The 27,075-nt window shown below is 48.1% G+C and overlaps 1 protein-coding gene across 2 annotated transcripts in view; it reads left to right on the top strand.

Moving 5' to 3' along the window:
• RCSD1 (RCSD domain containing 1) overlaps nucleotides 1-27,075 on the top strand; it is a 122,997-nt gene that overhangs the window by 25,958 nt on the left and 69,964 nt on the right. Inside the window, exon 1 of one of the 2 annotated variants that reach the window (XM_068270811.1) lies at nucleotides 16,191-16,488. The exons of the other annotated variant lie outside the window; for it this stretch is intronic. Coding sequence (XP_068126912.1) covers nucleotides 16,405-16,488 — 84 coding nt within the window. The 5' untranslated portion in view covers nucleotides 16,191-16,404. Of the gene's footprint in view, nucleotides 1-16,190; nucleotides 16,489-27,075 lie in introns of those variants that run through there. 2 annotated transcript variants of the gene reach the window in all.

The raw sequence follows: 27,075 nt of genomic DNA, 5'->3' as shown, positions 1-27,075 counted from the left end.
AAGCACTTTTTTTATTACATTATTTCACTGGAGTCCCACTTTAACCTCCCTGGCGGTTTGTTAAAATCCGCCAGGGGGCAGCAAATACCTTTTTTTCAATTTTTTTTTTTTCATGTAGCGAGACAATGTCTCGCTACATGATAGCCGCTGCTGAGCGGCATCCTCCCAGCCCCTCCGATCGCCTCCGGCGAACGGAGATCAAGAGATCCCGTTCAAAGAACGGGATCTCTTGGGGAAGCGACGGGGTGGGATGACGTCACCGACGTCATGACGTCAAAGGGGAATCCGATCCACCCCACAGCGCTGCCTGGCGCTGATTGGCCAGGCAGCGCACGGGGTCTGGGGGGGGGGGGCGGCTGCGGCGACGGGTGTAGCGGCGGATCGTCGGGTAGCGGCGACAATCAGAGGTTACACGCAGCTAGCAAAGTGCTAGCTGCGTGTAAAAAAAAAAAATTATGCAAATCGGCCCAGCGGGGCCTGAGCGGTGCCTCCCGGCGGCATAGCCCGAGCTCAGCTCGGGCTTACCGCCAGGGAGGTTAAAGTAGTGGGATGTGGGTGTCGCAAGTACCCTCTGGTGAAAAAGATACAGAAGAGGCTCCCTTTGCTGAATCTTCCAGTTAGTCTGGCACTGTTATTGGCCTGAGGAAGCGGGCTCTGACCCGCGAAACGCGTTGCCTGTGCTGCTAGTAAAAACTTTTGTCATTACTAAAAAAAAAATTTCGTCATTGAGGTAAGCTACCTCAAATCTATTTTTCGTTTTAAATTGTTTTTAGATGCTTTTATACTACACCAGGGTGCCTCTTATACCCTTATTGCCCACTTTAAAGTGTATCTGAGACAATACAAGTAAAAGGATTTATACTTACCTGGGGCTTCCTCAAGCTCCCTGTAGGTCCGTCCTCCCGGTCCCCTAGGTGTTGCTGCTGTCAGCTCTGGCACCTGCCTTCTATCCGCTCTCCCGCCCACCTTCCTGGCAAACACACTACCTTCCTCATCCACGCATCCCCAACCTCATTTGACCGGTGGCACCTGCCGCCCTTCCCTATGACATCATAAGCAGGTGAGGTGTCGATATATGCCTCTTATCAAGGCATGCTACGATAAAACCCCATCATTCAGAGGGGAAGCTTTGGCACGCGACCAATCAGGCGGGGGTGCTGGCACCAGACCAGCAAATCACAGCCACCTACTGCTCCTTTTGCTAACTGGTGCCGATGGTCTCGCGGGCAGCACCATCAATGGGCAAATCACTGCACTCGATTAGTAGCAGTGACATCTGATAGGTCATTGCTACTGGTCGAGTGTAGTGATTGGCCTAATGACCATCGCAAGGCCTAAACGAGCAGCAGGCGGATGTGATTGGCTGGTCTGGTGCCAGCAGCACCCACACCCGATTGGTCACGTGCCAAAGCTTCCCCTTTGACTGGCCATGGTGATCTCTCAGCCAGTGATGATATATGATGCATTTTATGATGGGGTGTGTGTGTGTATACTGTATGTGTGTGTGGTTTTTTGTTGTTTTTTTTTTTTGGGGGGGGGGGGGGGGCATCCTCCAAGTTTGCTTCAGGTAGTAAAAAGTCTAGAGCCAGCCCTGGTTTCTGGTATTAATCAGACACTACTTCAGCCAGGCAACTGGTATTGTTTAAAAATGATATACATATGGCAGCCTCCATATTCTTCTCACTTCAGTTGTCCTTTAAATTTATATGAAAGGCCTTTTGTTGCCTTGCCAGTAACCATCCAGCCCAACAGGCCAGCCTGCAACCTCAGCAAGTCCCAAAGTCAGCAGACATAATCTTGCATTTTCCAGACATCTCCCGCCTCTTTGGACTCCGCCTTCGCGCCCCACAGGGGAAGCACATCTGACAGGCGATGAGGCGGGAGCTGAGCCATGTGGAACATGCACGATATGTCAGCAGATAGCAGCCCGGGCGAAACAAGGGTGTCGCCCCAGCGTCCGTCCAGCGGGGCGCGCCATGACATCATCCCTTCCCCTGACATCGCTGGGAGGAGAGCGGACAATGGAGCCAGTGTGCACGCTTCTCATGCTGTCATCCTCGCCGTTCTCTCACGGGGAGGTCATTGTGGCCGATAAATATTTACCCAAAATGAAAATAGCAAGACAGGTCCAGTAATCTGCAGAGGAAAGTGCATTAGAATACGGTAACGTTTGCCAAGGAAAACCTTGGGCCGAGTTGGACGAGGGTGACAATGGTGACATCATGAGATTTAGTCATTGGGTGGTGAAGCTCGGCCGGGAATAGCTTCATGTCAGGGATTCCAGGCAAGGAAAAAAAACTGCTTTCCAACTAGTTATTATGGACAGCGGCTGCCTATTAAATGTCTTCTTATTCTGGCACTGTGTGCATTATATTGTTATTAATGATTTATAAAGCGCCAACATATTCCGTGGCGCTGTACAAAGTAAGACACTGGTGTACACCAATATACAAAATTGGTAATAAATACAGAATTGGTAATTACAGCAACAACAGTAACATGATGAATAAAATGTATAATGAGTTCTAAGACACAAAAGGGGGAGAGAGCCCTGCCCTTACGAGCTTACAATCTAAAGGAATTGGGGGAAGGGGGATACAAAAGTTGAGGGTAGTATAAAATATGCATACCTAGAGGCCGTGTGTTTTTAGGATATCTAGTAGGAGTACAACTTGGCTTTAGGACAAAAGGGGAAATGGCCTAAGGTAAAGCATATGCTTGTCGGAAAAAGTGAGTTTTGAGGGAGTGGTTAAAGAGAACCAGAGACGAAGCACCCTCATGTATTTTATTACATTTATCAGTGGGAACATGACAGTAAACACCTACCCTGCTTTTAGTTTTATTCTTCGCAGTCTAATCTATCTGTTATCAGCTGTGATAACAATCCACCGACTGATTCAGTCTAGGTTTGACCTGGAATCATTATAGCTGAGTCACTCTTCTGTGGAGTCTTTTCAAGCCCAAGCCTGCCACCTCCTGGCTCAGATTTCCTACTCAGAGCCATTGACATGGGAGGGGCTGCTGCCGCCGAGAAAGAAGCTCTGACACACACAAGTGTATCTGTGTGCAGTGTGCAGCCTGTCATTATCTACCGTATGCAGTTTCATTTCTATGAGAGACACTTCCTACAGGCAGCCACACAGCATGCCAGAATAAAGTTGAAAGCACACAGATGAAAGCCTGCAGCAGCCCTGCTTGTCTATAGTCTCATAGAGGCTAGACAGCACATCCAGAACAGCTTATAACCTGGAAGCAGAAGGGATATGAGCCGGCGGCCATATTGGATATTTCCTGGAGCAATAATGGATAAAAAACACTCAAAAAGGCACACCAGAGTGGCGAAATTCTCAGGTAGACCATTTATTCTTTACAAGCTATCGACCGATAAGTTTATTTTGTGTGAATCGTTCATCTCTGGTTCCCTTTAACAAAGGATGGAGAGTAACGGACGTGTTATGGAAGGGCATTCCAGAGGGTATGAAATCTTGTATACGTGAATGTGAGGAGGTTGTTATATAGATATAATCATCAGAGAGGTTCAAAGAGATACTAATCATTGCAGCTTTTGTGCAAACTAAATGCAAATTGTATGCTGCCTGAAGTTGAGCCAATCAGAATGAAAAGGAAGTGTATTTATATGGCCCAGTTCTGTGATTGGCCTCAGACATGGGCTGGTACAGTTTCGACCCTCACAAAACTGTGCTCGCTCATCCATAGTTACTGCTTTTCCCTTAACACCTAATTCCCAAGCTGTTTTTCTATTAAAGTTATATGATTAGCGCATGATTAAAGAGAAACTTAAAGCGGAACTTAAGATTCACCTAAAAAAAAGTTTTACTTACCTGGGGCTTCTGCCAGGCCCTTGCAGCTGTCCCGTCCTGCGCCGGTCCTCCACAATCCTCTGTTCTCCCGCCGCTGTGCAGTTTCGTTACCGTCGACTTGTAAGTTGACGGCAACTGTGCCTGCACAGCCCTGGCCACGCGTATCCTTATTCGCGTTCCCGTCTCAATAGCGTCCTGCGCAATAGGCTTCTATATGTAGTAGCAACACCTCCTGCAGTGTGCTACAACACCCCCCCCCCCCCAATCCATGCCCAGCCACCCCCTCAGGTAGCAGCTGCCCTAGGCCTGGCCTATGTTGCCTTTTTCAGAAATCCGGTCCTGCATACATCTTTGCATGGTGGCAGTAGTGGGGGAAACGCACGGACTTTCTACACAACCAGAGCTGGTCTCAGTATAAGGTCTCTGCTGCACAGACGCAGCTCCGTGACTTGGCACAAGCAGCTAGGCCTATCGCAGCCAACCCCCAGCTATTTATAAACCGAGATACGTGATACTTATCTGCTATACTATATCTGCCCTGCTGACTGTATAACAGCGGGCGACAGAACAATGCGGCCATCATTTGTTGTCTGGAACTTTCTGTAGCGGGGGTTACTGCCAGCTAAATGGCCATTTTCTTTCCAAAGTCAGGTCTTTTGGCCTCCAGGGAATCTCTGTTTGTATTGGAGGCCACTTAAGGCTTCATGGGAGAGTGCGAGATAATGGGTTAGTATTGGACGGCATTACCGTATATGGTGTGAGCTCATATAATGTACAGCGTATCTCGGCATCATTCATCAGAAGGTCCTATCGCCTCAAGATTCCAGCGCTGTATGTCGGATGGTGAAACAGATTTATGTGGAATCGGGAAACTCCGTTCATTGAGGCCTGTATATACTAGTGGCGCTTCTGTCTGCTTTTTAAAGCGAACCGGAACTCAGAACTTCCTCTCTGCTCTAAAAAATACACAACAGCAGAATAACCTTTACAGGGAAACATTTCTTTGTTACAGCTGATACAAATCCTGCAATAACTCTGCAGTGTCTCTACTTCCTGCTGCCATGGAAGAAGATATAGGGTTAACATCCTGTGCTTTCAAATGAGCTTATCTGCTGTGGCAGTCAGCTGACACAGGGGAGAGATAAAATAACAACTTGTGATTAGACACAAATGAGGTGATGAAATTAGACAGGCTGAACGCTCTAAATACATACAGGGTGCATTTCTCTATGTTTTACTTCTGTCCTGTGCAAGAGTTCAGGTCCTCTTTAAATAAAGTTAAACTTTATTTGGCTGTAGCGTCAAATCTTTCCTGCCGCTAGGGAAGTGTGCCCTCCCCGGCCTGGCAGGCTTGGCTGGGTATGTGGTGGCAGGGTAGGGGTAGCGGCACGGAGCTCTCATACATACCTGTCCAGGCGGCTTCTTTTTCCTCCACCGCAGCGGCGATGTAATCCCGACATGTCTTCTCGTTCTGATCACATGATATGACATGTGATCAGGATCCAGGAGACCTTGTCAGCATTACAGCGCCACCCCATGGTGGAAAGAAAGCTCATCGCTCATGGGAGAATACTCACATTGGATTTCATTATACAAACACTTTTATGGCGCTTTTCAAAGCGCTAGCAATAAAAAAAAAAAATTGCTCAAATCGCTATGGTCCCATTCACATTATCAAATGCAGATGGCCGTGCGATTGGAACACAACGCATACAATCGCACGCCATCCGCGTTTGCATGCGTTGCGTGGCTGATCTTTTCAGTGAATGGGTCAGCCGCGTGTTTTGGGGAAAAATGCGTGCAGCATGCGTTCCCAGACCGCACTGGTACGGAACGCATGCAGTGTGAACATCAGACAGTGCAGTCTATGCACTTCTGAAGTTCCTGCGTGTCGGCCTCCCGCATGCGTTGTCGAAATATGGACCGCAACGCGTGCAGTGTGAACGGGCCTATTAGAGTGAACAAGCCCTCACTAGCGTTTTGAATTAGTGGTTTGTAAGCGATTTCATGAGCATTTTCTGGCAAATTTGGTAGTGATTTTAAAAAGTGTAAGCTTTTTGCCTGCGATTGGGATTTGCCATTAGCGATTTTAATTCTGATAAGTCGTTTCAAATTATTATTTTTTTTTGTTTTTTACAGTTTGCAGTCATTCAAAATCGCACACAAATCGATATGTGTAGCGATTCATGAGTGACTTGCCAGCGCTTTAAAACTTTACAATGGATCGCAAACGCTCCCAAAATGCGCCTGCGCTCCAATGTTTACGCTAGCAAAATCGCGATCGCAGCACATGCAGTCCTGCGATCGCGATTTTGCTAATCGCAATCGCTACTGTGGAATTTGTTCCATCCACTTACATTGCCAAAGCATTTAGGGAAATCGCTAACAAGCGATCCCTAAACGCTCAAAAAAAGCAATCAAAAGGGTCCCAGCCCTAAAAGTGCAAAAAGACTCCAGTGTTTATCAACATTGTATTGGCATGAACCCCTTTTAAAACCCTGTACTCACCAAGTACCCCCTAGCAGAGTAAACATGATCACAAGTACCCCATGCCAAATATATATTTAATCGTAGTACATGATAATTGGTTCTAAACAATTTCCAAGCATTTGCTTTCAATTAGCTAAAATACTAATTTGGTGTTGTTTAAATAAGATTTAAAACTAAAACTCTAAATTTGTTATTCTTGAAGGAATGTATCAAGCAAAATTCACAATTCCTGAGCTAAAAAGCAAGAACACATTATTAACCCTATGACATAGCAATATTAAAACATGGCCTTTATTTGTACCTATAAAAACGCTGCATGATTATTTTTACATAACGAGGGCAGGATCTAGTACCAAAAGGGGTTCCTGGATGTATGTAAACACACCGACCACTGTACCCTCAACTAATATGAACACTAACAAAAAGAAGAGAGGAGCGCTCTCTGGTGTATTAACTTTTTAATTGTACTGCTAACCGCAAGGCAATAAAATCACACTTACAATGTGCATATAAAATCAGAGCTTGTCACATAGCTATAGTACGTCACCGCGTTCTGATGTAACCTCAACCGCTTGGCTTGCCTCCGCACTATGGCCAGTACTGCGGGGAATCCTGGGATTAAGAAGCGCCGGCGGGATCTGGAACACGGTAGACTCGGCAGCTGCCCTGCGTCTATTGCGTCATGACGCGTTTCGGCGTTCCACGCCTTCGTCAGATGACGCAATGACGCATAGGGCATGTTAAAATAAGCGGCTGGTTGCCATAGTGCTCAGACGGCTACAGTGGCCGCTGGGGACCACACGGGGATACGAGCTGCCTGCAACGGGATTTGTGTCTCGTTGCTAGGCAATCAGTAGGCTTGTAAACAATACTCCGTGCGGTGCGGGGTCTCGGATGCGCCTATGTAGTTCTGCAATACATTAGGTGACTATCCCTGGATTCCCCACATTGTGGCAGTAAGTTGAAAACCTGGATCAGAGTTTTTATCATGTATATATGCGCAAATCTCACAATAAAATATGTTATGCAAGGGCTGTTTTTTTAAAAACAATAATCTCAATACCTAGCCTCTATGTTTTGCAAACACATTCTTGGATAAAGGGAAAAAAGGGGGGGGGGGAAGGGGCACATTAAGCACCCTAAAGGTACATAATCCCAATAAATACATCTAAAAATCATTATACAGTCAAATATACATATAAAGAAAGTGCTTTTGTGCATAAAAATACATATACAGAATGTAAACTCCCGTACATATACAAATAAACATATATGTCTATCAGCCCTATAACGTGCTGTGCTGGTTATGCTTTCGCTAAACATACCTCCAAGGCTATGGGAGCAGGGGGTCATGACAGTATGTATATGTATCATGTTCATAGGATGTATTCCTACGATGAAGTCTAATGGACTTAATCTTCATAATTATAAGAATGGATTAATAACAACACATATTATCATATCCCATATGGATGATCCACCTGCTTATAATAGTAATTATATGGATACTAATAGTATCAGTGCAAGGGACATCCACTACAAGTTGTCCATGGCTGAATGGCCGATTTCCTAAATGTAGGTAGCTACTTCCAGGCCCTCATTGAGGCCTGCTGGGGTCAGAGAATTGAACTTAAAGATCCAATATGTTTCACGTTCACAGAGTCTCTTGAATCTTAACCCCTTGTTCAGACTTTTGGAAATCACCTCAATCCCCATAATTTTCAAGGTGTCTGTCTTGCTCTCATGGCATTCTGCAAAATGTCTAGGTACAGAATGTTTTATGGATTTTTCTTGAATATTTCTCTTATGCTCTCCCAATCGTTGTCTCAAAGGCCTGGTTGTCCTCCCGACATAATATTTATTTGGGCATCCACATGATAGCAAGTAGACTACAAAAGAAGAGCCACAGTTGATAAACTCTTTTATTTTAACTTGATCACCATTGCCGTCAGTGGCTTCAACAGTCTGATGTTGAATATATGTGCAACATCCACAACGTTTTTTGTTGCATTTGAAATTTCCTACTAATTGTGGAAAGAACGATGGTAAGTTAGGTTTCACCGGCTGATGGTTGGTAATATTACTTGGTGCAATCTTATTTTTGATAGACTTAGCTTTTTTAAAAATTACTTCGGGATTTTTTGGTAGTTCATTTTTCAGCCACGGGTCCTGTAGGATAATGTGCCAATTTTTATTCACAATCTGCTTGATCTTCATTGCACTTTTATTGTATGTTGTGACAAATATGGCACTTCCATTTTTATCTTTATTTATATTTTTATTATTTTTATTTTTGTTATTATTTGTGTTCTTATTTCTGTTAGATTTAATCTTCTTATAAGTCTGTCCCTCTGTTTCTCGTTCTTCTTTGTTTTTTCTGAGATTTTTGAAAGTCTCCGCTACATCGGAGATATGTTCTGCTTTATAACCTTTCTGAATAAATTTATCAGCTAAAAGCTTGCTCTGTTCTTCATAATCAATGTCCTTTGAGCAGTTCCTTCTCAAACGGCAGAACTGACTTTTTGGGATGTTTTGGATCCATCTTGGGTGATGGCAACTCGATACATGTAAATAAGAATTCCCTGCTGTAGGTTTGAAGTGTGTCTTTGACTGTACACATTTATTAGCACTATCTGCCATTAGTGTGAGATCTAAAAATACAATACTTTTGTCATCTATCACATAAGTGAATGCTAAATTGAAAATATTATTATTGCAGTATTCAACAAAGTTTCTAAATTCCTCCTTAGTGCCTTCCCAAATGATCAGAATGTCATCTATGAATCTAGTATAGAAGACTAGATGTTTCTTAAAGGGATTATTACCCCAAATAACAGTTTCTTCCCAGAAGGCCATATACAAGTTGGCGAAGCTTGGAGCGAACCCAGCCCCCATAGACGTACCGCAGGTCTGCAAGTATATTGAATCCATAAATGAGAAGTAATTGTGACTTAGTGCGAATTTGAGGAGGTCGATGAGAAAATTGACTTGTTCAGGGGGAAGGTCCTGATGGGCCCCAAGAAAGTATCTAGTGGCTTCTAATCCTTTTTCGTGCGGTATGCACGTGTACAGTGAGGTGACATCCAAAGAGGCCCACTGATAACTATCTTCCCATCTGTAGTCTGATAGTAAATCTAATACGTGCTGAGAATCTCTGGTATATGAATTTGTACTCACGACACATGGCTGTAAGAAATGATCTACATATAATGATACATTTTCCAGAAGCCCTCCCATCCCTGCTACTATTGGTCTTCCTGGGGGCTTCTTTGCATCTTTGTGGATTTTCGGTATGATGTAGAAATAAGGCGTCTGTGGGTATAACGGTTCCAAGAACCTTTTTTCTTCCAGAGTGAGCAGCCCTTTTCCAAAAGCCTCATTTGTGACTAAAAGCAGCAGGCTCTTATATTCGTCTGTAGGGTCAATCCTTAGCTTGATATAGGTGGAAGAATCAGCTAGTAATCTCAACCCTTCATTTTTGTAATCTTCAAAATTCAGAAGTACGATCCCTCCTCCCTTATCGGCCTGCCGGATGACTAAGCTCCTATCATCGGACAGGCTTTTGAGGGATTCCCTTTCAGCCCTGCTTAGATTCTGTGTTTTAAAATCTAATTTGCCGATGCATACCTCCCTTAGCTGCTCCAACACTATTTTATAGAAGGAGTTAATATACTGTCCCTTGCAATGAGTGGGATAGAAGGCGGATTTCGGTTTAAAGGAAGTCTTCTTTGCTTCACTGCTTGGTAGAAACTGCAACCAGTCTTCGTTAAGATGTGGATCAGATTCAACTCCACCTGCTTCCATTTGTAGGTCTTCGAGATCTAACAGAGCCTGTTCATCTATGGGGTCAAATATTCCTTGATGTTGACTACTGCTAGAGTCCACAGTTGTTATATCAATGTCCCCATCTCCAGGCACAGACTGGCATATCGAACTTTTTTCCTTTGTATTTTGAATAGCAAAAAACCTTTTGAGGGTAAGGGTTCGCAAAAATCTATGTAGATCCTTGAATAGGGTGAATTCATCAGGCTTCGAGGTGGGGGCAAAATTTAACCCTCTTCTCAACAAGCTCTCTTCCCCTGCATTGAGATTCCTTGAGGATAAGTTGAAAATCTTTATGGTTGAGAAACTCGATTTGATACTCAGCTTAGTCTTCCTTTTTTGGGTTTTTCTTCCTCCTCTATTTCCTCTTCTGATTCTTCTAACTGTCTCTTCACAGCTTGTGTTGTCTGTGAAGAAATTACCCCTAAAAAAGAGTCTTGTCCAGGATCTCTTATGCCATTTCCTGTGACGATGTTCGAGATGGAATCATTAATGAGAATGGGCACTACAGTGTTTAAAGTAGAAACTTCTCCCAGGCTGTTACCACTATTCCTTTTAGGGCTGGTACACAAAACTTCTAAGGGACCATTAGGTTTGCCTCCTTGCAGGGGCAGGACAATATGAACACTAAACTCACATTAACCCCCCCACCCACACCCAACATGTTTCACCCCCCTTAATTGGGGGCTTCATCAGGAGAAAAAAGTGCCCAGTGCAAAGGGTGCAAGGTGGTACTAGATCCTGCCATCGTTATGTTAAAAGAATCATGCAGCGTTTTTATAGGTACAAATAAAGGCTACGTTTTAATATTGCTATCTCATGGGGTTAATAACGTATTTTTGCTCTTAAAGAGACACTGAAGCGAAAAAAAAAAATTATGATATTATGATTTGTATGTGTAGTACAGCTAAGAAATAAAACATTAAGATCAGATACATCAATTGTTGTCTAATTGTTTCTAGTACAGGAAGAGCTAAGAAACTCCAGTTGTTATCTCTATGCAAAAAAGCCATTAATCTCTACGACTAAGTTAAGGTGGTCATACACTGGCCCGATTTGCGCCCGTTTCGACAGCAGATTCGATCACTGGGATCGAATCTGCTGCCAATCGTTCACGCTACACGCCGAATTTCGATCCATTCCGTCCGATCCCGTCGATCGCGCCGTGCGGAAAATAACCGTCGATCGCCCGCAGGTAAAGAGCGCATCGCTAGCGGCGTTCGAGTGCCCGACGACCGACGCAATAGAGCCGCATACATTACCTGCTCCGCTGGTGCGACTGCCCCTGGTCACCGCTCTTCTTCTCCGTCTCCGCTCTGGTCTCCGGCATGCTTCCCTTCTTCCTGTCCCGACAGGAAGTTTAAACAGTAGAGGGCGCTCTACTGTTTAAACTTCCCACAGACAGGAAGAAGGGAAGCATGCCGGAGACCAGAGCAGACCAGAGCGGAGACGGAGAAGAAGAGCGGTGACCGGGGGCAGTCGCACCAGCGGAGCAGGTAATGTATGCGGGCGGGGGGAGTGGCGGCAGCACCACCACAACAGATTGTGATCGGTTTCAGGCTGAAATCGGTTCACAATCTGTTTGCAGTAAAGGTAGCCATACGATCCCTCTCTGATCAGATTCGATCAGCTAGGGATCTGTCTGTTGGTCGAATCTGATGGCAAATCGACCAGTGTATGGCTACCTTTAGTCGTGGAGAGGGCTGTTATCTGACTTTTATTATCTCAACTGTAAGTGAACTGTTTTCTTTTTATCTGCCAGAGGAGAAGTCATTACGTCACAGACTGCTCTGAAAGACTCATTTTGAAAGCTTAGTGTTGTGTAATCTGCACATAGTAGAGAATGATGCAATGTTAGAAAAAACACTATATACCTGAAAATAAAAGTATGAGAATATTTTCTTTGCTGATAATCTTCTAGTAATTATTCATAGTACACAACCAATTCACTATATCATATTTTTTTTCGCTTCAGTGTCTCTTTAAGTGTATCAAGCCCGAGTGGAACAGTCAGTAGTACCCCCTGGTACTGTCAATAGTACCCCCTGGGGTACACATAGCACACATTGAGAACCTAGATCCCACAGCACTGATATATGTTTCCAGGACAGAGTTACACCAGCGTACACAAGGCCTTACAAACGGGTAACATAAATGTGGGCAGTGCACGAAATGTAGTCATAAGTTGTGCTTGCACGCAGCACGTGAGCCCTGACACTCGCCTTCATCCCGCGTGTCTCTGCTTCATGTTTAGTCTGAGCGCCAATTTTCCCTAATCTCTTACAGTGATAAAGGCAACATGCGTGACCTCCTAAGAACGTGCTCCATTCTTGCGGGTGCACCTGCTGGCGCTGCCCGGTACACACTGTCCGCACGGAGGATGTGACCTGTACTCTACAACTATTCTCAGAGCTATTTTGAGACCCAGATGAGGTCACCCTCGCCGGTGAGCAGCAGCTCCTCTCTCTCTGGGCCGGCCGCAGAGCTGTGTGCTGCTGCTTGTCGTCTGATAATTGCTTCACTTCCCGCTCGGGCTCCAGATGTTTCCTGTAGAAGGCTGCGCAAGATGCTGGCTGGCTTCATTAACGCTAATTAGGGTACAAGATGTCTGCTTGCGATGCCGTGACTGAGTGCGCAGCTCACGGAAGCATCAGGCCCAGACGCATCGCCTGGGCCTTGCGTGAAATGTGATTAGAAACACTTATATCAGTGAGACAGTATTATGTTAACTGAAGGAGACAAATATGTCCTGATATATTCTGTGCTGCTGGGGGACTCTGCTCCTTCCTCTAACTCTCCTCTCCTGATATACTCTGTGCTGCTGGAGGACTCTGCTCCTTCCTCTAACTCTCCGCTCCTGATATACTCTGTGCTGCTGGAGGACTCTGCTCCCTCCTCTATCTAACTCTCCGCTCCTGATATACTCTGTGCTGCTGGATGACTCTGCTCCTTCCTCTATCCAACTCTCCTCTCCTGATATACTCTGTTCCTTCCTCTGACTCTCCTCTCCTGATATACTCTGTGCTGCTGGAGGACTCTGCTCCTTCCACTAACTCTCCTCTCCTGATATACCCTGTGCTGCTGGAGGACTCTGCTCCTTCCTCTATCCAACTCTCCTCTCCTGATATACTCTGTGCTGCTGGAGGACTCTGCTCCTTCCACTAAGTCTTCTCTCCTGATATACTCTGTGCTGCTGGAGGACTCTGCTCCTTCCTCTATCTCTCATCTCCTGATATACTCTGTGTTGCTGGATGACTCTGCTCCTTCCTCTAACTCTCCTCTCCTGATATACTCTGTGCTGCTGGAGGACTCTGCCCTTCAACTAACTCTCCTCTCCTGATATACTCTGTGCTGCTGGTGGACTCTGCTCCTTCCTCTAACTCTCCTGTCCTGATATACTCATGCAGCTGCCCTGTATGTGAAAATCTCTACTGCGTCGAACGTAATCGAGAACGCGTGCGGCCAGGGCCGCACATGCACAATGGCCGTCGTCTCGCCGACTCATCTGGCTGTAAGAGGGGCACTGCGGGTGATTGGAGCATCATGCAGTGACAGCGCGGGTGCAGGGTGACTGCAAACGGCTGGTAGAAGCCCCACATAAGTTGTTTTGTTTTGCTTTAGGTTCATTTTAAGTAATTTTAAGTGCTTCGTTCTTTAAGACAATGGTCTTGAGTCTTGTAGCCAAACGCTCACTACTGTGCATGCAGTGGCCCCGGGCCGTGCACCTCCTGATGGCCTTTGCATGCGCAGGAGTGATTTTTACACACTGCGCAGGCACAGAACGCTCCTGTGCACGGTAGCGCGGTCAGGAGGTGCACATGCCGGGCAGCATTCAGCTGTCAGGAGGGGGCTGGTGCTGAAAATAAATAAGGCAGCCACCATAGCCCTCTCACTACCTTTTAGAAACTCCCAGAGGTGAGGTATGGGGGGGGGGGGGAAGGGATTTGAATTTGAAGGCTCACTGTTGGGGGAGGGGATAATTAAAAAAAAAAAAAAAAAACCTGGTAAATGGCTGTAAAATTCACTAATATAGTTGTTGCCCTACTTACAAACAGGTCCCATTCCAGGAGATTGTTTGTAAGTCGAGTCCTGTGTTAAACATGGTGAAACGTGGACAAATGATTTACTATCCGACAACTCTGGATTTGGACATCTAGTAAAAAATATGTTTTTTGGTTCTTTTGAATGTGCTTTCAAAGGGAACCTGAGGAGAGATTGATAAGGAGGCTGCCATATTTATTTCCTTGTAAACCATGCCAGTTGCCTGGCAGACCTGTTGATCTTCTGGCATAAGTGGAGTCTGAGTCAAAACCCTGGAACAAGCATATTGTTAATCCAGGAAAGCTGACTAAAGGTGGCCATACACTTATAGATTTGCAGCAGATGCGGCCATCAGATAGATTTCTGTCAGATGCCTGTCAAGTGTCAAGTCGAATCTGACAGGAATCTATCTGATGTGGATTTCCTATAGAAAATGAAATCTATTGGAAATAGATCTAAAATGCATTATTGGACCATCAGATCCAATGCAACTCTATAGGCCATTGATTTGCTGCCAGCAGCAGATCGACCTAGATTCTCCATCCAGTCAGATAGATCAAATCAATCGAAATAGGCTGCAAATCGATCGATCAGCTGATTCGATAGAATCAATTTCCAATCGATCCTTTCTGTCGAATCGATTGATCAATCGATGGCTGAAATCAACCAGTGTATGGGTCCCTTAAGAGAAATCTCGCTTCAGACCTCATAGATAGCAGGGGCATGTGTGCCCCTGCTAAACCGCTGCTATCCCACGGCTTAACGGGGGTCCCTTCACCCCCAAATCCCCTCCGTAATGTGGGGGAGCGCTTCCTGGTTGGGGCAGGGCTAACCGCCGCAGCCCTGCCCCACGCCCGTCTGTCAGCGCGTATCTCCGCCTCTCCCCCGCCCCTCTCAGTCTTCCTTCACTGAGAGGGGCGGGGGAGAGGCAGCGATGCACCGCTGACAGACGCGACTGGAGGCAGGGCTGCAGCCGTTAGCCCTGCCTCCAGGAACGACCAAGTCTGCGACCAAGTGTCGCAGTGGGGGGTTTGGGGGTGAAGGGACCCCCGTTTAGCGGCGCTATTGCGGCGGTTTAGCAGGGGCACACGTGCCCCTGCTAACTATGAGCTCTGAAGCGAGATTTATTCTCGCTTCAGAGTCTCTTTAAGAGTACCTGATCTGCTGCAGCAGACATAGTATTACCATCCTGTGCTTTCAAATGAGCTTATCTGCTGTGGCAGTCAGCTGACACAGCTGAGAGATCAAATTACAACTTGTGATTAGTCACAAATGAGGGGGAACCAGACAAGCTAAACTCCCGAAATACATACAGGGTGCATTTCTCTATGTTTTCCTTCTGTCTTGTGTAAGAGTTCAGGTCCACTTTAAAAGAAAATAAATATGGCAGCCTCCTTATCCCCCATACCTCACCTAAAACTTATAACAGTTTATAGAATGCTGTAAAATTTAACAACAAAAATATGTAGTAAAAACAGGCGTTTGTAAGTAGAGGACTGTCCGCGTCGTCTTCGTGTTTTCGTTTGATTTGGTGCCGGAATGTGAATATAATGTAAATACCCTCACGCCATGATCAGAGGCGCTTCATTCATCTGTTTTGGGGATTGTGCACACAGACATACGTCTGGCCCGCGAGGCATGTCTGCACGGCCCTTTGCCCACCCCGGTGAATGAGGAGAATGCACCCTTATTTACACATGACAATAATATTCCTCATTATCGCGTGCCTCTGGAATTCTGAGCATTTTCACTGTCACATTAAAGCGGCCGGCTTACGCTGGTCCTCCTCTGTCTTACAGGAGAGAAGGGACAGCCCTGACAGCAGCTGAGCCCGCTGACATTCTGATGACCCCAGAATAACCGGCATGCACCCTCCGCTGCACCCATCGCCTCCCTGGCAGCCTGCCCATCTCTGTCTCTTTAAATATGTCAAGCATGGCTCACACCAGGAGGGGGGGGGGGGGGATTCAGCAGAGCACTCTGGGTATGTCACTCTCCATAAGACACCATGTGACATCTTATTATCTCTGCTGATACCATTGAGGGCGGTAATTCGTCCCGCAGGTCTCGGCCTCCGCCATGTGCGTGGCGGCGGGTGCCCGTTGGAGAGATGCCACTGTAGTGGTCACTCCTGCCTGTGACAGTCACAGCTAGCAGAGACCCCCCGCCAGACGGACTCTCCCATACTACGTTCATCACAGATGACTTGCACTGACCAGCTGTTCATCTCATGACCGTAATCTACAGGGACCTGCTGACGTTCCTTCCCTCTGTGTCACAGATCTGGGAGCTCCAAGGGATTCTGGGAAAATCCGTAAGTTATGAGTCCTAAGCAGATCCTTATCCTGATGAGCTGGATGTGTTAAGCTGGCCACTAACGGTCCAATTTCTAGCGAAAAATCGTTCGAGCGATCAGAAATTCTGATCGGACGAAAAATCGTTCACTACACCATCAACTACCCAATCATTGCTTCCTATCTATCACGACCACCAAGAAAATTCAAATTTTCATTCGACGAAAATTCATTCGGGCGACATTTTTTTCACTCGTTCATAATCGATTGTGTCCACCAATGGAGATTATTTACAACCAATCCGATCAGAATTTCTGATCGCTCGAACGATTTTTGGCTAGAAATTGGACCGTTAGTAGCCAGCTTTAGCGAGCTGTCATTGCACGCATATGTGGGGTTACGCTGTACATGCATGCTCCATATAGTGCTCGCATAGGTTACAACTGATGGAATTGGCACTGTCATCTTGCAGCACTGGAGTTGTGGTTTACATCCAGGAATTAAAGTTGCAAAGACAGCGTATATTTAACCTCTGTTCTAAAAGCATATTTGTTGTTAAAGAGGCCCTGTAGTAACATATAGTAGAATGGAGTAAATTATTCAAGATATCCACTTATATGGTAATTTTCGTGGTTTCAACATCAGGAATACTTGTTATACATATATAGCTGTATATTGGTATGTAGTACGACCCTCGCAGTGATGCGTAACCTAGGCCAGCGATCTGCAAACTTGGCTCTCCAGCTGTTAAGGAACTACAACGCGTTTGCTCGTTTTTTTAAGCGTTTTTGCAGAGCGCTTCCGTCTTGTGATCCGGAATAAATACAATGTATTTTTTTTTTATTAAACCGCTCACGCCCAACGCTTGCCAAATCGATTTTGTGAGCGTTTTGCATTTTTCCTATACCTTCCATTGAGGAAAATCGCCTCAAAAATGGCCCAAGCAGCGCTTTTCTGAGCGGATCGCAAATGAACCGCTCTGATATGAACTCTCTCATAGAGAATCATGGCACAATCGCTTTCAGGGCGATTTTGAAAATTGCCTGTGCTTAAAATTTTACAAAAAAACGCCTATAATGTGAACAAGGCCTACAGGATGGTTTTGCAATCTTCTAACTGCCCCTATTTTCTTTTAGGGCCCTTTCACACGGGGGCGGTGCGGAGCATCAAACTGACGCACTGCCCCCGCAGCCTAATGCATACTTCCCACGTTGCGGTACGCTGCGCCAGAAGCCCCTAATCTAACGCTACCACATAACTACGTTACCGTGCGGGATCCGCCTGCAGCGATGTGGCGCTGGTCCGGAAGTTATGTTAGTCTATGGCAACGGGTTTTTTTGACGTCGCGGTGCGCATGCGCAGAAACACATTTTCATGCATACCCCGGATCTGGGAGTGACCGCAAGCGCGAGAAACTTACGGTGTCACCCTTCTCTTACCCCATGTACCTCCAACCTAACCAGGCTAAACACAACCAATGTTGTAATACATTTTTTGTAGTAACGATACTTGTTACTGACACTTGTTGAGAATGGAGTTTGGAAGGAATTATAATGGACCAATTTGCTATAGAAGAGAGGGGAGCTAAGGAATGGATCGCTATGCTGTCCACACTTTGCTTCGTTATAGTGTGTGTGTGTGTGTGTACACAGTGTGTGTGTGTGTGTTTGTGTGGTATGGGTGGTGTGTGTACTGTGTGTGTGTGTGTGTGTGTGTACACAGCGTGTGTGTGTACAGCGTGTGTGTGTGTACAGCGTGTGTGTGTGTGTACAGCATGTGTGTGTGTACAGCGTGTGCGTGTACAGCGTGTGTGTGTGTGTGTGTGTGTGTGTGTGTGTGTACAGCGTGTGTGTGTGTGTACAGTGTGTGTCTACAGTGTGTGTGTACAGTTGTCTTTCAGTTATAACTAAGAGCAACTCACACCTGTACAGTGTGTACAGTGCGTGTATGTACAGTGTGTGTGCGCAGTGTGTGTGTGTGTGTATACAGTGTGTGTGTGTGTGTGTGTGTGTGTATACAGTGTGTGTGTGTGTGTGTGTGTGTATACAGTGTGTGTGTGTGTATACAGTGTGTGTACAGTGTGTGTGTACAGTGTGTGTGTGTGTGTGTGTGTACAGTGTGTGTGTACAGTGTGTGTGTGTACAGTGTGTGTGTATTAATACACTGTGTGTACAGTGTGTGTGTGTGTGTGTGTGTGTGTGTGTGTGTGTGTGTGTGTGTGTGTGTGTACAGTGTGTGTGTGTGTACAGTGTGTGTGTGTGTGTGTGTGTGTACGGTGTGTGTGTGTGTACGGTGTGTGTGCAGTGTGTGTTTGTGCAGTGTGTGTTTGTACAGTGTGTGTGTTTGTGCAGTGTGTGTTTGTACAGTGTGTGTGTGTTAATACACTGTGTGTGTGTGTGTGTGTGTGTGTGTGTGTGTGTGTGTGTGTGTGTGTGTGTGTGTGTGTGTGTGTGTGTGTGAGGGGGAGGGGCAGTACCACACTGGACACACTTGCCATGGGCAGAGAGAGGGGGTTCTGCCCATGCTTGCTACAGGACTGATGGAGCAGTACTACACAGGACACACTTGCTATGGGTAAGTGGATGGGTGGGGAAAGTCTGGCCATGCTTGCACTAGCCTGGTCTACAGAATGTTTACATAGCCTTACTCCACTCTCCCTAAAGGCTCATACACACGTCCAACATAATGCACAACCAACCACACAACATGACCAACTACATAACAAATACATACACACACGCCAACCAACTGAACAACCAACTCACTTAAATACTAGGTGTGCAATCTAGTTGACAAACTGCACAACATGTCTGCATTCAAAAACAACAAGGTTGCTCAAAAGACTTGTACACACCATCCAACCTGCATGATAGTTGGGCAGATTGATCCACCGGTTGAATCTGGCAAACAGCCTGTTATCAGTTGGTCGTCTGGTTGTTTGCCAGCCATAAGGTGCGTACACACGCACTACGGCCGCCAACGACGGGTCTGTCAGACCCTCCCGCTGGGCGGACTTTCAGGAAACAGTAGCGCGTGTGTACACACTGTCGGCGGACTGATAAGGCTGTTTCTGAGCGATCCGCCAAACCCATCATCCCTCGCTCCCCCCCCGGAGAGCCAATCAGTGTGATCATCTCTCATAAGCGTCAGCCTATGAAAGGTGATCATCTTTTGGGCCAATCGAGGGGACAGCTCAGTGACAGAGCTGTCCCCATACAGCGCTGCAGGAGATCGCAGGCGATGTACAATGTAAATAGACGCCGTCTAACAGTCTGCTAGCGCCGATCGCGGAGCTCCGCACTGTTACCCAAGCGGGGATGCATGCGATCCCCTGCAGTACACTCCCCCAGAACTGGAAGCCAATTGGCGTTACGCGGTCCTGGGGGAGCCACCTTGCGGCCGCCAATCGGCGTTAGGCGGTTGTAAAGTGGTTAAAAAGCGTATAGTGGGAACTGAGCCATAGGAAATAGGAAAACATGGACATTACTTTGAAAATCAGTTGTGTTTCAGTTATAACTGAGAGCAGCTCACACCTGAAGTGAGAAGAATATGGAGGCTGCCATATTTAGTACCTTTTAAACAATACCAGTTGCCTGACAGCCCCGTTGATCCATTTGGATGCAGCAATGTCTGAATCACACCAGAAACAAGCTTGCAGCTAATCTTGTCAGATCTGACAATAATGTCAGAAACACCTGATCTGCTGCATGCTTGTTCAGGGGCTATGGCTAATAGTATTAGAGGCAGAGGATCAGCAGGGCTGCCAGGCAACTGGTTCTGCTTAAAAGGAAATAAATATGGCAGCCTCCATATCCCTCTCACTACAGTTGTAAAAGGACCCTTAGGCCTTGTGCACATTGCGTTCCATTCGCGTGTCCGTCCGCGTTGGGGATTTTTTGAGGTTTTTTTTTTTTGCAATTCCGGGCGCTTGGGTGGACGATCGTTTTTGTGCTTATCGGTATTCTAAGTGTTTTTTCTGAGCGGTTTTGTAGTGCACTCCCTGACGCAAGTCAGGAAGTGAACTCTTTGACCCGGAAAAGAATAAATACAATGTATTTATTCTTAAAAAACGTGAGCGCCTTAATGCACGTTTTTGTTTGCGTTCGCCGATTTTCCTATAGCTTCCATTGAGGCGGAATCGCCCGGAAAATGGAACACACACCGCTTTTCTAGCCGCACAGCGCACGACCCGCGCTGATAGGAACCTTCTCATAGACATTCATTCGTCACGCGATCGGGGGGCGTTTTTAAAAACCGAAGGCGGCTGAAAAAAATAGGAAAAGTTTAGTGTGAATAAGCCCTTAGGAGACATGAGCTAGTGACGCGGTTTGGGGTCACACTGGTGCCTAATAAGACTGGCGATGATTTGTGAAGGACGTCTGGGGACAGGACGGGTACCCCCTGGCAGAATTGGATCAGAGGAAATGGGGCCCTAGGCAGATAGCAGTTGTTATACCCCCCACTGTTGGTCACCTTTTTAGTTAGATTTGGTGGGGTCTAGCATCCATCAGGCCCCTAGACTCTCTCCAGGCCCTAGGCAGCTGCCTAGAATTGCCTTGTGGATGATCCAGCTGCTCTCATAGATGCAGAAGATGTAAACGCTATAAATTCTGTACAGTTTACATGACCAGAGGAGCAGCCAGAAGTCTGGGTAAATATTTTCGTCACCTCAGACAGCTGGAGGTGTGGCTTTATCTAGAATGAGGAATTTGTTGATAAACCTTCAGCTATTTACACCTGGCGGATAACGCTTCCTTCCTTTTATTCCCTATGGAGACCTTTTTTTAGAACGTAATCTATTTTGGCCGCCTGGTGTGACGGACTCTCTGTTGAGTTGATTTAGTAAAGTTACAGCACAACGCTGGAAATAGTAAGTGGTTCCGGGATTCTGGCCTGGGTTTTTTCCGTATTAAGTGACAAAAGTTTTCCCTGGATCACATCAGAGCATAGCGGGGGTTGCTGAAACATGTGTGACTGCAGTCAAGTGCAGCACCCTAAGGGCCCGTTTCCACTGTTGCGACGCGATTTCGCCGGCATCCCGATGCTTGTAAAAACGCATGCGGATGCGTTTCCGCATGCGTTTTTACCCGCGATTTCGCGTGCGATTTCGCATGGCAGGGTGCCATGCGAAATTAACCATGACTCTGCCAGGGCAAAATAACATTGAAAAAGGTGCGAAATCGCACGCGAATCGCGGGTAAAAACGCATGTAAAAAACGCATGCGTTTTTCCTATTAAATACATTAGCGGCGATTCGCATGGATTCCCGACGCAGGCGAATTCTGTGGGTCCCGTCATGCAGATTTGGCCCACCGCCAAATCGCTCCCGCACGCCGCACATATGGAAACAGCCCCGGCCACTTCAATGTACCAAGCGAATCCGCATGTCGGCGCCGCATGCGGATTCGCTATGGTGGAAACGAGCCCTAAAGGGGCCCATACACCTATTTTCCCGCCGATATGATCACTGTGATCGAATCTGCTGTGAAATCATTGCGCAAACACTGACAGAATGATCGATTTCCGTCAGATCCGTCCGTGCGAAAGATTTAGTTCGATCCCCGGCGGGTCGGGAGTGCATAGACAGCGGCGTTAGAATATCCGACGACTGACGCTAGCAGCAATACATTACCTGATCCGGCCGGAGCGAGTCCCCACTGCTCTTCTCCGCACTGGGCTCCGGGTTCCGGCTGGCTTCACTTCCTGTCCCGACAGGAAGTTTAAACAGCAGAGCGCCCTCTACTGTTTAAACTTCCACAGGAAGTGAAGCCAGCCAGAACCCGGAGCCCAGTGCGGAAAAGAGCAGCAGTGACAGCAGGGACACGCGCCGACCGGATCAGGTATGTATAGCTGGCGGGGGGAGCGGGCGGCAGCTCCACAGATGGTGAATCGATTTCATGCTGAAATCGATTCACAATCGGTTTGCAGTAAAGGCAGCCATACGATCCCTCTCTGATCAGATTCGATCTAACAGAATAATCGAACAAAATGATCTAATCTTAAAAAAGGATAAAAATTACAAATTCTCGGAACGTACGGGATGTTACAGGTGTTGCAAATGCAACATTTGCAACTCCCTCATTACGGACAACCCTGTTTGTCACCCACACAGTGGAAGGAAATACATGATCAAGGATTATGTGAACTGTGACACGGACCATGTGGTCTATATCCTTAAATGCCCATGTTGGATGGCCTATGTTGGCAAAACCACAGGCCCGTTCAAAAAACGGTTTCAGCGACATCGGAGTAACATATGAACGATGTACAGGGCAGTCGAGGAAGAGGAAACCCCAGATTCCACCAAGCCTGTTGCTCTACACTTTCTAGAACAAAAACATCAGGTCCATTCCCTAAGGGGCATGGTCATTAAATGGGTTCAGGCACCCAGACGTGGAGGGGATCGCAAACGCTTGTTGCCTTCCCGATGAGTGTGCGTACCTTCCCGATTCTTCTTGCAGTTTATATTGGTCCAGCACCTCCACAGTGGTGTGTGATTCTTTTTTGGATTTTTGGATCTATACAGAAGAGAGCTGCAGAGAGCCACAGGCCCATGGCTCGCTATGTCCAGCCTCCTCCCCAGCACCCCCGTCTATACAGAGGAGAGCTGCAGAGAGCCACAGGCCCATGGCACACTAAGGCTGGCCTCCTCCCCAGCACCCCCCTCTAGACAGACGAGAGCTGCAGAGAGCCACAGGCCCATGGCTCACTATGTCCGCCCCCCCCCCCAGCACCCGCCTCTATACAGAGGAGAGCTGCAGAGAGCCACAGGCCCATGGCTCACTATGTCCAGCCTCCTCCCCAGCACCCCCGTCTATACAGAGGAGAGCTGCAGAGAGCCACAGGCCCATGGCACACTATGTCTGGCCTCCTCCCCAGCACCCCCCTCTAGACAGACGAGAGCTGCAGAGAGCCACAGGCCCATGGCTCACTATGTCGGGCCTCCTCCCCAGCACCCACCTCTAGACAGACGAGAGCTGCAGAGAGCCACAGGCCCATGGCTCACTATGACTGGCCTCCTCCCCAGGACCCGCCTCTATACAGAGGAGAGCTGCAGAGAGCCACAGACCTATGGCTCACTATGTCGGGCCTCCTCCCCAGGACCTGCCTCTATACAGAGGAGAGCTGCAGAGCGCCACAGACCCATGGCTCACTATGTCCGGCCTCCCCCCCCCAGCACCCGCCTCTATACAGAGGAGAGCTGCAGAGAGCCACAGGCCCATGGCACACTATGTCTGGCCTCCTCCCCAGCACTTGCCTCTATACAGAGGAGAGCTGCAGAGAGCCACAGGCCCATGGCTCACTATGTCCGGCCTCCCCCCCCCAGCACCCGCCTCTATACAGAGGAGAGCTGCAGAGAGCCACAGGCCCATGGCTCACTATGTCTGGCCTTCTCCCCAGCACGCCCCTCTATACAGACGAGAGCTGCAGAGAGCCACAGGCCTATGGCACACTATGTCTGGCCTCCTCCCCAGTACCCCCCTCTATACAGACGAGAGCTGCAGAGAGCCACAGGCCCATGGCTCACTATGACTGGCCTCCTCCCCAGGACCTGCCTCTATACAGAGGAGAGCTGCAGAGAGCCACAGGCCCATGGCTCACTATGTCCGGCCTCCTCCCCAGCACCCACCTCTATACAGACGAGAGCTGCAGAGAGCCACAGGCCCATGGCTCACTATGTCTGGCCTCCTCCCCAGCACCCCCCTCTATACAGACGAGAGCTGCAGAGAGCCACAGGCCCATGGCTCACTATGTCTGGCCTCCTCCCCAGCACCCACCTCTAGATAGACGAGAGCTGCAGAGAGCCACAGGCCCATGGCTCACTATGTCTGGCCTTCTCCCCAGCACCCCCCTCTATACAGACGAGAGCTGCAGAGAGCCACAGGCCCATGGCTCACTATGTCTGGCCTCCTCCCCAGCACCCATCTCTAGACAGACGAGAGCTGCAGAGAGCCACAGGCCCATGGCTCACTATGTCTGGCCTCCTCCTCAGCACCCACCTCTAGACAGACGAGAGCTGCAGAGAGCCACAGGCCCATGGCTCACTATGTCCGCCCCCCCCAGCACCCGCCTCTATACAGAGGAGAGCTGCAGAGAGACACAGGCCCATGGCTCACTATGTCCGGCCTCCTCCCCAGCACCCACCTCTATACAGACGAGAGCTGCAGAGAGCCACAGGCCCATGGCTCACTATGTCTGGCCTCCTCCCCAGCACCCACCTCTAGATAGACGAGAGCTGCAGAGAGACACAGGCCCATGGCTCACTATGTCTGGCCTTCTCCCCAGCACCCACCTCTATACAGACGAGAGCTGTAGAGAGCCACAGGCCCATGGCTCACTATGTCTGGCCTCCCCTCCCAGCACCCGCCTCTATACAGAGGAGAGCTGCAGAGAGCCACAGATCTATGGCTCACTATGTCCGGCCTCCTCCCCAGCACCCCCCTCTATACAGACGAGAGCTGCAGAGAGCCACAGGCCCATGGTTCACTATGTCCGGCCTCCCCCCCAGCACCCGCCTCTATACAGACGAGAGCTGCAGAGAGCCACAGGCCCATGGCTCACTATGTCCGGCCTCCCCCCCCCAGCATCCACCTCTATACAGACGAGAGCTGCAGAGAGCCACAGGCCCATGGCTCACTATGTCCGCCCCCCCCCCAGCACCCACCTCTATACAGACGAGAGCTGCAGAGAGCCACAGGCCCATGGCACACTATGTCCGGCCTCCTCCCCAGCACTTGCCTCTATAGAGACGAGAGCTGCAGTGAGCCACAGACCCATGGCTCACTATGTCTGGCCTCCACCCCAGCACCCGCCTCTATACAGACGAGAGCTGCAGAGAGCCACAGGCCCATGGCACACTATGTCTGGCCTTCTCCCCAGCACCCGCCTCTATACAGACAAGTGCTGCAGAGAGCCACAGGCCCATGGCACACTATGTCTGGCCTTCTCCCCAGCACCCGCCTCTATACAGACAAGTGCTGCAGAGAGCCACAGGCCCATGGCACACTATGTCTGGCCTTCTCCCCAGCTTTTGCCTCTAGCCAGACGAGAGCTGCAGAGAGCCACAGGCCCATGGCTCACTATGACTGGCCTCCTACACAGGACACGCCTCTATACATACGTGAGCTGCAGCTGGGCTAATAGACAGGCTGTTTATGTAGAGCACAAGCAGAGGAAATTCGCACATTTCCTCTCCTGTCTAACAAACACTTTGACACTCGGCTGGAACGCGCGCCCCTTCCCACGCTTGCCTTCTAGAGCCTGCGCTCACCGTGCGATCTCTATCTCCGCCACCCGAGGGGGGAGCATTGTGTCATTGTGACGCGGCGGCGTGCCACTCTGGGGACTTCCTGAATACTTTGTTTTGCAAGGGGCAGCCCTGCTGCATGTTATGTGCGGCAGCCAGCAAGCGGCACAAATCTGATCGTGTAAAACAGCCCCTGCCCCCCTTATGTACTTGTAATACAGCAGCCAGAGAGGAAATGCCACTTATATCTGCACAAGTAGGAATAAACAAAAAAGACCTTATAACAAATGTTTAAAAACTATGACATTTTTTTTTTTTTAAAACAACAAGATAAGCCATCCTGGTGGAATGAACCATTAGTGTTTCCTGTGGCCTCGCCGCAATTACTGTGGCCTCGCCGCAATTCATTGGGAGCGTATGTGCGGCTTTATTCAGAGCACATTAATAAAGGAGGCGTACATTAAAAAAGGGCACCAGAAAAGTAGACAGTAGAATATTAAAGAGAATCTGTAAGGGGAAAAAAAGTGCCCCTGGGGGATATTTACCTCAGGAGGAGGCCTCTGGATCCTAATGAGGCTTCCCAGTCACCCTCTGTCCCTCCGTTCCAGCTCCATCAGCCGCTGAAGATCTGTCGGGGCTACAGGATCATAACAATCCTGTGTGAGCCCCGTGCAGGCGCAGTAGAGTGGATCTGATCAGGCTCGGCTATTTCTGCCTGAGCCTGAAGGAAAGCCGCTACTGGGCCTGTGCGAGGCTGACACAGGATTGTTATGATCCTGGAGCCCAACACCACCAACAAGCTTGGATTTTTCTGTGGCTGGCAGCGCTGGAACAGAGGAGGATGGGGAAAGCCTCTGCATCCTACTGAGGTAAGTATCCCATAGGGGCACTTTCATTTTCTTACAAATTATGTTTAAAGTGGAAAAAACCCATAGTAAAATATCAGTATTAAATACCAGTGTTTTACTACAGCTAAACCAAAGCTGATTCTCACACTGAACCCTTCCACTACTGGTGCCTAACCTTCACTCTACCACCCCCCTCCTCCCCGGCCAACCTTAACTTTCCCCTCCACAGACAACCTTAAAGTGTACCAGAGCTGTAAAATTAAAAAGATTTTATACATACCTGGGGCTTCCTCCAGCCCCATCCGCTCCGATCGCTCCCACGCCGCCGTCCTCCGATGTCTGCAGCTCCGGTCCCCGCACTTCCGTCAGTCAGAGTCTGTTGTAAGAGAAGTGCGCCCTCTACGTATCTCTCCAGGAAGAGATACGCAAAGTGCGCACTTCTCCTGCGTAGACTGGCTCCGACTGACGTCAATGATAGGACCCGGTTCCCAAAGCTGCAGGCAGCGGCGTAA

Source organism: Hyperolius riggenbachi, chromosome 2 (genome assembly GCF_040937935.1).
Source record: "Hyperolius riggenbachi isolate aHypRig1 chromosome 2, aHypRig1.pri, whole genome shotgun sequence".
In the NCBI taxonomy this organism is placed as follows: Eukaryota; Metazoa; Chordata; class Amphibia; order Anura; family Hyperoliidae; genus Hyperolius; species Hyperolius riggenbachi.
Note: the sequence above shows the minus strand (reverse complement) of the source record. Positions and strands in the feature narration are given on the sequence as shown.